Consider the following 11,454-nt stretch of genomic DNA (forward strand, 5'->3'; position numbering starts at 1 on the left):
GCCTATCCAACTCCTGTTCATTCCTCAGGCTTCACTGGCTGTCACTTCCTCTAAAAAGCTGGCCTTGATTGATTGATTGATTGATTGATTGAATTTTTACATTTTGTAGGACTTTTTATTGACACTCTATGAACTGATAAGATGTAGATCATTTTAAGATATATGAAACTTGGTCCTGGCCGGTGTGGCTCAGTTGGTTGGCGATGTCCCCTGTAACAAAGGGTTGCCTGTTCGATTCCTGGTCAGGGTATATGCCCAGGTTGCGGGTTCACAGGAGGCAACCAATCGATGTTTCTCTCTCACACATTGATGTTTCCCTCTCTCTCTCTCTCTCCCTTCCTCTCTCTCTCTAAAAGTCAATTTTTAAAAAGTAGGTAAGTAAATAAAATGTGTGACACTTGACTAATATGGTCAAAGAAATAATTTATATGTCATGTGGAGGCTATTTTATGTGGTTGGAACCAGGGTTTTTTGGTTTAGTTTTGGCTATAGAAGCTGTCTAAAGATTATCTAACTTTTTTTAACTAAGTTGCAGTTAGTAGGTCTTTACACCAATGATTACCCTGGGGTTTGTACTTTTTAAAAAGAGATTTTTCTAAGTAAAATTCCAATCTAGAATTCCTGCTCCTCCAGACTGGGTCAGGGGGCTCCCTTCAGTCCTTCCCCGCCCCCCACTTCCTGGAACATCACAGATTATAATTGCTGGATTTGATCACCAGTGTTCCCCAGTTCGCTCCAGGCAGCCAGGGACTGTGTGACTTGCCCAGAGAAAGGGCCCTGACTCCTGAAATATGAAACTTGGAATATAAAAACAGTAACCAACCTAGTACCTGCTTCCATCCATCGAGCACTTGCAGTGTGTAAACCTCATCTCATGTTACCGCAGAGCCATCCGACTAGAAGGCAACATTCCATCCATTTTAGAGATGAGAAAACTGAGGTCCACAGGAACTTGGCCGTGGGGACACTGAGCCGGCTAAGAAAGCCATGCCAGGACTGCGGACCTGGAGTAAGGCCTTTCTACCAGGCTGCCGTGCAAGAACCGTCTGTCCTGGTATTTATTTGCTATTTTATTTAAAACCGATTCCCTTTTGCCACGGTGAGATGGTACAAGGGACACAAAATGCATGAAGTCGCTTTGGTGTGCTCCTTTCTCTAATAGAAAAGCAGATAAACAACTCCTTACATGTTAAAGACATGTTCATCGGTGTACTATTTAATCTGCATGCAGTAAGCCTGTCTGCAGTGGGGATCCCGGGGGGATCTCGCCTCCAGGTCTGAATGGGGAGCCCATTCCCCAAGGTTTTCCATGGTCCAGAGAGCAGAAGCCTGAGCCAGTTACAATGATTAGTCAGGGGCCTGGAAAGGCCCCCTGGGGCCAGCTCACACTTTTTCTCACCCAGGAAATGTTGGAGGAAAGGTGTACGTCCCTAGTGAAGCCCCTGCCTGTCCCTCTAGCAGTGTACCTGCTGCAGGGAGCGGGCACCCTGTGCCCCCAGCCTGCCACCCCCAGCTCTGGCCGGCTGCCCACTGCTGCCTCCTGTGAGGGACACCAGATGCGAGAGAGGGAGAGTCCCGGCCCAGGCCAAGAGGCTGTCCTGACATGTTTACATTTATAGGAGGATGAAAACCAGAGCCACAGGGAAACGTTGGGGGCAATGGCCGAGGAGGAAGGAGATCAAAGAGGCTGTGCAGGCACCAGGGATGGGACTGGAGGTCTGAAAGGAGGCCGCTGCCCAGGTCCCAGGAGGGCCAGGCATTCAGACAGAGACTAAAGAAGGGACCCTGGTGTGCACAGGACAGAGGGCAGAAGAGAAGGAGCAGCCGGAGAGGTGGGAGGGAGCAGACATGGGCACAAAGGAGAGATGCCGGAAGAAAGGAGGCCTGGGAAACAGTGTGGCAGGTCCTTGAAAAACCAAAAATGCAATGACCATGTGCCCCAGCAAGTCCACTTCTGAATATCTACCCCAAATACTGAAAGCAGGGACTCAAACACATTGGCACACCCGTGTTCAAAGCAGCATTATCCTCAACAGCCAAAACGTGGAGACAACCCAAGTCCCCACCAGCGGATGATGGATGTGCACCATGGGCTCTGTTTACACCCACACCGTGTGGTCCATCCACACAACAGACTGTTACTCAGCCTTAAAAAGGAGTGGAATTCTGGCACATGCTAGAATACAGAGACACCTGGAAAGCATTAGGTTAGGTGAAATAAATCAGACACAAAAGGATAAGGATCATGTGGCTTCACTTATAGGAGGTCCCTAGGGGAGCCCGAGCCACAGAGACGGGGAGTAAAGGTCCCCAGAGGTCGGGAGGGGCGAGCGGGGAAGGGGAGTTAGTGTTGGATGGAGACAGGGTTTCTATCGGGAGGATGAAAGCTCTGGAGAAGGATGGTGGTGACGTGATGTGAACGCACTTAATCCCACTGAACTGTAAACTTACAAATGGTAAAAACTGGTCAATTTTCTTGTGTGTATTTTGCCATAATACAAAGAATGACAAGGGAGAGGTCAGACTGTAGAGAGCTCCAAGTGGGTGCGGGCAGGAGACAAGGCCAGGCCACTTCCTTATTCCGAGGCCAGTGTGGCCACCGCTGCTGCCTCCTGCAGCCAAGATCCTCAGCTGACCAAGAGCCTGGCTTTCGGTTAGCGGGTATTTTTCCACTTCAAATTGGAAACGTCCCCACACCAAGACTCAGCAGCAATCCCTCTGTTCTCCCTTACCTGGTAAAAAGACAGGCCGTGCCAAATGGTCCAGGGGTAGGGTTGCAAGGTTGCACAAATAAAATTACAGGACACCCAGTTGGGTTTAAATGTCAACCATTGCAACATCTGGGATCTACCTATACTAAAAACATATTTGTTGTTTACCTAAAATTCAAATTTAACCAGGTGTCCTGTATTTTATCTAGTAATCCTATCCTAGGGCCCTCTTGCAGAATTCATACAGGGGGACACCTTCAGGCCACCCATTGGGGCAGACCATCAAGGGCTTCCTGAGATCACATAGTGCCTGAGGCAGGAGAGGCCCACCCACCCACTTATCTACCAAACACTTACCTGGAGACAGTCCTAACAAAGGCCTGGAAAGGGACAGAGGGACACCTTACCTAACCTCAAGGGGTCGGGGTAATAGCCTGGAGGGCATGCCAAAATTGGGTTTTGAAGGATGAATAGGAGTTCACCAGGCTGACTCTAAGTGGGCTGGGAGAAAAGGGTCTCCAAGAAGAAGAAAAGGCAGGTGTCCTGGCTGGGAAAATTGACAAACAGAATGACTGGGAGGAAGGGAGAGCAGGGCAAAGGAAGTGGGGGGAAAGGAGTAGAGAGCAGCGAGTAAAGAAAGAACATAGAGCCTGGGTCCAGACAGACCTGAGTCTGAGCCCAGCTCGACTATTTATGGACTGCGCGGCTCTGGGTTAGTCCGTTCTCCTCCCTGCCGCTTTGTCTCCTGACCCGGAAAATACTGCCCCCTGGCGGAGCTGCTGTGGGATACACATCTGCGTGTCTGGTGTCTAACCCTGCCTGGCATGTTGCTGCCTCCTGGGCGGGAGGGAACCTGAGGCTGCCCAGGGGCCAGAAGCAGGAGGCACTGACCCTGGAGCCTTTCGTACTGCGCTGAGTAGCTGTCGGGGAGGAAACGGCAGTGGAGGACTGACCGCTCAGATGTCCTCTCTGGTAGGAGGGGGCAGAAAGGGGAGCTGAGCGAAGAGGGTGCAGGGTCTAGTACTGTGATTCCTTAAATGTTGAGAATTTGTTCATCATGAATCTCCTTGCATTACTTTTGAGTTGCTTTAACAATTACATGAAAATATTATCTTGATTCCTGAGTTTTGGGCCCCTCCGCCTTCAGTTCTGTGCCTGAGGCAGATGCCTCGCTTGCCTCACCCCAGTCCCAGCTTGGCAGGGAGATTTAGGGTCCAGGAGAAGTGTGAGCCCGAACAGCCCTGCGACGAGGAGCCTGCGCGCACAGCAAGGGCAGCACTCCTCTGTGTGGCGCTTGCCAGGTGGCATTTGCAGCCTTGGTCTTCCCTGAGCCTTACAGTGAGCGGGGTGAGCAGGCAGGGCAGGGCTACTGAAGACAGTGGGTGCAACGGAAACTCGAAGGGAGGTGGAAGCCCGGGCTTCCGGCCCCTTTTTGGGGGAATAAAGCTTGAAGGCCCAGGTGAGACAGAGGCCTGAGGGACTGCCTCCATCCCAGCCCACCGCCCTGAGAAGGCCCTGAGCCCCAGTGGGACAGGAGGGTGTGGGCCGGTCTGGGTCTTGGGCCTCTGCTGCCTTCAGCCAATGTGCTCTTCTCCCACCACCTGCAGGAGGAAGCTGGTCCTGGGCAGCTCGGGGAAAGCACAGAGGACCTCAGCCTGGACTGGGGGGCCCTTCAGGGCAGCGAGTACCTCCAGGACCTGGGCCTTGAGGCCCCTGCCCACCGCCAGCCTGGAGCGGCCAGGGAGAGTGACCCCCCAAGCGAAGCAGCAGGAAGCGGTTCATCCTGCTCCAGTTCAGCAGGACGGGAGGGCCTGCCTCGGAGATGCAGCTGGGCGAGGTCCCGCAGCTGCTCAGACAGCTGGCAGAGGTTGGTGCCCGCCACTGAGCCTTCCATGACACCCTCCCAGGATCAGGGGTGTCCGCACGGCAGAGGCAGCCCCCTCCCAAGACACACATGCCCACACACAGATCCACGTGCACGGAAACACGTGCTGAGTGTGCACAAGCCCCAAAGGACACTGTACATACACACTGCAGGCAGGTGCGATCCCAGGTGTGCACACTTGCCCACGCACACTAGGTGTACCGCTGCCCATGTTCACCCCCAGGCTGGCACATTCACTCGCTCTGACCCACACCTATAGGCCTACATGTCCGACTTGCAGGGCAGTGGCACATGCATGCACAAAGCCACAGATGCGCTTGGAATCAAGACACATATTGCCCTAGCCGGTTTGGCTCAGTGGGTAGAGTCTGCAGACTGAAGAGTCCCAGGTTCGATTCCAGTCAGGGGCACATGCCCGGGTTGTGGGCTCCATCCCCAGGGTGGGGTGTGAAGGAGGCAGCCAATCAATGATTCCCTCTCATCATTGATTTTATCTCTCTCTCCCTCTCCCTTTCTCTCTGAAATCAATAATAATATATATATTTAAAAAAAAAAAAAACACATAGGAGTGCTCGACTCCACACACACCACAGTGGCAGCCCTAAAGAGTGGAGGCGGGTGCTTTAGCCACCCCCACCCAACCCCTCCAGCCCTCTCACCCCAAATAGAAAGCCAGTCCATGTAAAAATGGGGGGTCTGTGATGCACAGGCAGCTTCAGCGAATCCACCAACCTGGCTCTTCCCCCCCCCCATACGGGGAGATGTGGACCCTCTCTATGGCCCAGAGGGGTCATCTGCGGGTCCTCCCAAACCCCCAGATTCTGGAGCTGGTGGAGCGGCAGCAGGTGGAGAGACCTGCTGAAGCCCTGAATCCCGCCCTTCTCCCCCCAGGTTCAGCCTCGACTCCTCGGCTGTGAGTGAGGGGCCGTGTCTCCCTCGGGCGCTGGCGACCCTTGCCCTGAACCTTCCTGGGGAGAGTCTGCAGGCCTGGACTAAAGAGTGTCTCTCCGGGGGCAGGACCCCAGCGAAGCACCCAGGCAAGGTGGGTGCAGCCTGCGGCCACCCGGACAGTAACACTCCGGGCCCAGGAGCCGAGCTGCGGCGGGAAGGGGAGCCTCACCCATGGGACTGACCTGCCATGGCTGGGCGGTCGCTGCTGGAGCCCACGACGGGGGAGTCTCAGCCCTGAGATCGCAGCCCAGGCCTGAGTTCCTCCCTGAGGAGGGTCCACAGCAGCGGATCCTTGGCCAGAAGCGCAGCCAATTGGCGGGGGCGGGGGACTCCTCCGCGCCCCTGCAGCGGAAGGGAGGCCTGTCTGATTGGAGTCTGGGACTCCAGCCCACAGCGGGGGGAGAAGCCTGGCCCCTTTGCTCTGACTCTGACCTGCAGACCTACTGGGCCTGGAACCTGCACTCACAGTTTCAGGGCCCGGCCCACAGCCCGGGCAGGGGAACTGCCGCGCATCTCTGGGAGGGTAAGGCTCCAGCGTCTGGCTGCGGGGAGACCCCTGCCCTGCGCCTGGGGCGCCTGCATGTGCTAGAGGTTGGGGCCGAGCCCTTGATCCGGAGCCTTCCTGCAGCCTCTGGGCCGCCGGCTTAGCGAGCTGCTCGTTCCGCTCGTTCCCCGCAGGAAGGTGACGGCCTGGAGGAGAGAGTGAGGTCCCAGTCGGTTCCCGTGACCTTGGATGAGGTCAGCGCCCTGGAAAGCTCTCGGGCTTTGGAGGTGCCCACTCACGCTGCCCAAGGTAGCCCGGCCTGGTGTTTCCCTCTCGGGCCAAGCAGGGCAGCGGGGCTGGGCTAGAAGGTGCCCCATGGGTCCCAGCTGGGCCCCAGAGGATGTGGAGGTCCTGGGGGAGGGGTTCCCGAGAGCGGGAGAGCCTCCAGCATCTGCCCCTCCTCTACCCCCTCCCCCAGGGGTCTGGAGCCCCCACCACTGCCATGGCCTCGCCTCCCTTCTCTTCTGACTCTGTCTCTTTCGTTGTTTTCCTGCCGGCCTCAGACAAACTCTGGGTCCTCAGAATGTGTCTCTCTGGTGTCAGGCAGACCTGCAGGCTACACCCAGACCCACCACTTTCTGACCAGCCTCAGCCCCTGCAGCCTTCTGCATAGACTGAGACATAATGTCCCTCCTTAGGGCCACTGGGGGTACACGCACGCACGCACGCACGCACGCACGCAAAGCACTTAGCACATCCTAAGCTCTTGTGAAAAGCTGGGGATACCTCCCTCCCTGCTCTCGTCCCTCTCCCGCCTCTCCTCCTGAGAGTGGCGAGGCCGCTCCGCCGACCTCAGTTCTGCAGGGGTGGGTCCCGGGGAGCCACTGCAGGGCGGGCTCCTCAGTCTCTGCAGGGAGCGGGCGGGAGCTCCTCACGCCTGTGCGTCCTGATGTCGGGCTACTTCCAGGCCTGGAGCCACCAGTGCTGGAGTGTCTGGAAAAGGACCACGTGGAACCAGACCATGTGTGAGTGTCCGCCCCGCGGGGAGGAGCCCAGTGGCCAGCCAAGGGGTCCAGGCTGTGGGAGGAGGGGTGCAGGCTGCAGCATTGCTGGCAGTAAGTGACCTGGCAGCCACGGTGCCTCTCAGTCCCCCATGACCTCACCTTCTCTCCCACCCCTCCTTCTCCCAGGGGAGGGACCCAGGCCCCTCAGAGAGGTTCCCACAGGCCTCAGGAGGGGGCTGGGCTCCTGGCTAGGGTCTGCTTCAGGACCCAAGGCAGGTGCGGCCATCCCCGCTCCTCTCGGGGATAGGTCTGTAATCTGGGATGACTATGGGCTATTTTATTCCCGCCCCAGGCTGATGGTCCAGCAGGTACTGCAGGAACTTCGACAGTACCATGGGTAAGTGGAAGGGAGACAGGCAGGGAACAGGGGTGGGAGGACAGGTGTGGGGCAGACAGGGACTAGGTGGGTATGGGGGACCAGTGTGCGAAAGGACAGATGTAGTGGATGGTTGTGAAGAAGTGTGGGGAACACAGGTTTGGAGGAAGAGGTTGGAGGACAGATGTGGAGGGACAGGTATAAGAGGCCAGATGTGAGAGTAAACAGGTGTGGGAAACAGGCTGGAGAGAAGACAGGGAGAAATGGGGACAGGACAGGGGAGGGGAGGCGATAGGAGGGGAAGAGAGCAGGGCCATCGTGGGGAGGAGGGAGCCACGCTGGCCCATGAAGCCTCTGTGCAGAGGGGAACAGATGCATCTCCCGCAAACACTGCCTCCCCGGGCGTGGCCTGCCTTCTGCCGGAACATATGCCCCAATGACCATACATGCAGGCCCACAGGTGGAGGAAGGGGGGCTCTCGGGCCATGGCAGCGGGCGCACACCCAACCACAGAAGCCTGAGGGAGAGGGGCTGCTGGGTGGGGGAGGGGCTGCTGACCAGGTGTCTGTCCCCTCTGGTCCTGCAGGGCTCAGCAGAGGGCTCGCTTGTCGGTCAGCCCCAGAGAAGCCCCCTCAAACCTCACCTGGTTTGAGTTCCTGTCTGAGTAAGTAGGCAGAGCTGCTGCAGGCGGGGGGCTGCGGGCGGGGCAGGTGGGAGCCCAGCCCTGGGTTTGCACAAGTGTGTCCTGCGGCCCTCGGTGCCTGGCCTGGGCTGGGGGCAGGAGCTGGGTCCCCATCCTCTCTGGAACCACCGAGGGCAACAGCAGGGGTGAGGGTGGGGCTCCTCATACACCTGCGGTGGGGGGAGGAGGACTTCCTGGAGGAGGTGACAGCTTGAACTGGGTTCTGGGGGAAGGGTAGGGTTCGCCAGTCCTCAGATCTGAGGATGGGAAGGGAAAACAGTGCCTTCTGGACTGGGGACCGGTATCAGGTGGGGCTGGGAGGAGGGACAGTGGAGGAAGTCAGCAGGGCCAGGTCACCTCTGCTAAGCTAAGGCCAGAGCTGCCTAGTGACTGAGGATGGTGCGCACAGATGACTGGGGCAGGCAGGGTGCAGACTGGAGGTGCAGAATCCCCTCCAGGGAATAGATTCTGCCCAGCTGGGCTTGTTTGTCGTTGACCTAACAAGTATTTATTAAATAAAGATGTGCCTGTAATCAGGGGGGCCATGGCAGTGATGCGGGGAGGGGAGGAGAGCTGGGTTTGAAGAAATCCCACAGGAAGAATGGGCAGGATTTATAGGCTCATTCGATCTGGAGGTGGGGAGGGGTGGATCAGAGGGAGGAGGCAGAGATGGCAGAGCCAAGATTTCCAGCCCAGGCCCATCAAGGGACCTCCAGCTTGAGACCATGTCGCTTGACCCCCTGCAAACCCAATCCCTATGGTTCCTGGAACATTGCAAACAGCAAAACACTGAAATGTTTGATGAGTGAGAGAAGGAGGGAGAGAGTTGGGGACCATAGAAGAGGTGAAACAGGAGGAGGAGGCCACAGGAAGATGGATGCAGGTAGATTCCAGGAGCGGCGTGCAGGCCTGGCTCAGAACGGCCTCTGACCCTGCTGCCCGCCCTCATCCATCTTCCCTCCCCTCAGGAGCGAGGATGGAGCCAGCAAGATGGAGAGGACTGACAGGGGCATCACCAGGTCGAAGTGCAGACTCAGCTCCCTGCGCAGTCGAGTCACCAGGCACAAGGACAAGGTGAGGGGGTAGGACACGGGCCCCTCTGCCTTCCTCGGCATGTCAGAGTGGCCCTGGCCCTGTGGTTCCAGGTAGGCCTGGGTACACAGGCATTCTAAGTCTCACCTCTGTCCCCCACAGGGGAAAAGCCCTGTCCAGCTGAAGGACAAGGATCAGGATGCTCGGGAGAGAAAGGAATGTGTCAATGGCCACCAGCTGTCGCGAGGAGCCGTCTCCGGCCACGCCACCTGCCCCCTGTGCAGCAAACCCTTTCTCAGCTCTGGTAAGTAAGGTGGCCCAGCCTGTCCCCTTGGATGGTGGCCACTTTCTCTACTTTTCTAATCGCGCTTGTGGCCGCCTTCGCTCTTTGCACTCTTGTCCGATTTCGCCCTAGCCCAGGGCGGGCTGGCCTTGGCTCCCTGGAGAGCACCAGGACCGGTCCCCAAGGGCAGGGACCATTTGGTTAGCGAGGGGCCCAAAAAATTCCTTTTTAAGTTTCGCTTTTGTCGTTGCGAAATCCTCTTGCAAAATGTGGACTCGGGCAGGGTATTAGTTAGCGAGGGCTGCGCCACCAAGTCCCACACTCCGTGCGGCATGTCTCTCACGGCTCCTCCTGAGGGCACTGGGCACGGGCCAGTCCAGGCCTCTCTCCTCGCGTCTGGCGGGTACTTGGCCTGTGGCTGCAGAACTGCAGGCCTCACGTGGCGTCTTCCCTGCGTGCGTGTCTGTTTCCCAACGTGCCCTTTCTGGTAAGGACACTAGTCAGCCGTATTGCATCAGTGTGACCTCATCTGAACTAACTACGTCAGCAATGACCCCATTTCCAAATAAGGCCACCTTCTGAGACACTGGGGGGATCAGGACTGCAGCCTATGAATGGCGGGGTGTTACCAGAAAGGGGACGGGCTCTGAGTGGGTCTGCCTGGGGCCAGCTGGGACTGTGCGGGTTCTTGACTTCGTGCAGGAAAAATTTCACAACGCGAGTCCAGGTGACGATGAGGGAGCGTTTATTAACGCTGGGGGCAGTGAGACAAAGGGCTTAGCGTAGAAGGAGCAACAGAGAGCCCAGGCTGGGCTGCCCTGGCTCTCTGGGAGTCAGAGAAAAGGGGGCCTGGGGGTCAGGTTCGGGGATTAGCCCGGGACAAGCTGCTGCCGCCCATTGCTCCCCAGGTTGCAAGTCTCATGGGGCCCCTTAGAGTTTAGGAGATGCAGGCCTGTGGGGGAAGAAGTGGGGAAGGAGGGGAAGGGGGTGGCGGGGGCTGCTCCCCGAGGAAGAGCATGTGTTGGGTCATTTGTCTTGAGGCTTCGAGATAGAGACTCTTCCCAAAACGGTAATACAGCTGCCCAGGTGTAGGCCTGGGACCCCGGGGCAGATTCTGAGGCCTCTGACCTTCTGGGAGGCTTTCACCCCGTGTCTGTCGTGGGTAGACGGTCTGGCCTTTTAACGGCTTCTAACAGTTGGGCCAGTAATCGTCCCTGTTGTATTTTACTAACAGCCTCGGTCTCTTAAGAGGCTTGGTAGCGTGAGACCGCGTCCCTTAAGAAAGAAATGAGCCCAGCCCGCGTTTCTGGGTTCAAATTCTATTTCCGGCAAGTTTCCAAGATCACGTTACAAACCCTTTTATTTCTCTGAGCACCTGTACCTTTGAGGCTGTTCTCTATCGGCTATACCTGTGGGAGAAGCATTAATGACAGACAGTAACGTTTGTTTGAATTACTCCCAAGCTAGCTGCGGGCTAGGGCAGGACTTCCCACCCAGCAAGGCTGCCCGAGCAGAACTGCAGAGCAGAGGGCGGGCTACACCCCGGGGGCAGCTTTTCTGGGTGACTTTTCTCTGTCCAGGAATTCTCTGTTGCCCTCCCCGACCCCTGGTGTCCAGCCAGGAGGTCCGGGGGTGCCTTGGCTGGGGAACTCACAGGGGGCTGTGGGCCACCCTAAGTGCCAGGCTAGGGGCACAGGGTCTGACTGCCCCTCCTGGGCCTAAGCAGGCCGGGGTGGGGGTGGGGGGGCACTTGGGTTTCACACCCCAGGGGTAAATTTCAAAGACTAGTGAGTGTGCGGCGCGGGCTCTTCACATTTGGGCTGTGAGCCTTTTCCTAAGTCCCCGGCTCAGCGCTTAAAGAAGCTGGGGAGCCATTGTTCGGTTCCCCTCCCCCCGGGCCCCGGGGATCAGGAGCCAGCGATCACTGGGAGCCCACTGTTGGATTCTAGGCACCTGGCCGCCAGCAGTGCAAGGCTGACAGGAAATGGACCAGGACAGGAGAGAGAGGGGCAAGAGTGACAACCCTCTCCCTCCCCTCCCCCCCCG

At 57.5% G+C, this 11,454-nt stretch overlaps 1 protein-coding gene across 1 annotated transcript; it reads left to right on the forward strand.

Annotated features, from left to right (window-relative positions):
• The first annotated feature begins 829 nt into the window (after positions 1 to 829).
• LOC102240106 lies at positions 830 to 8,043 on the forward strand. Its single transcript, XM_014538543.1, has 6 exons — positions 830 to 1,054; positions 4,319 to 4,578; positions 5,488 to 5,638; positions 6,226 to 6,340; positions 6,999 to 7,432; positions 7,998 to 8,043. Exons 1-5 carry the CDS (start codon positions 875 to 877, stop codon positions 7,058 to 7,060), a joined length of 768 nt encoding a protein of 255 aa, XP_014394029.1. The 5' UTR covers positions 830 to 874; the 3' UTR covers positions 7,061 to 7,432; positions 7,998 to 8,043.
• Positions 8,044 to 11,454: the final 3,411 nt, after the last annotated feature.

Source organism: Myotis brandtii, unplaced genomic scaffold (assembly GCF_000412655.1).
Source record: "Myotis brandtii unplaced genomic scaffold, ASM41265v1 scaffold193, whole genome shotgun sequence".
Classification (NCBI taxonomy): domain Eukaryota; kingdom Metazoa; phylum Chordata; class Mammalia; order Chiroptera; family Vespertilionidae; genus Myotis; species Myotis brandtii.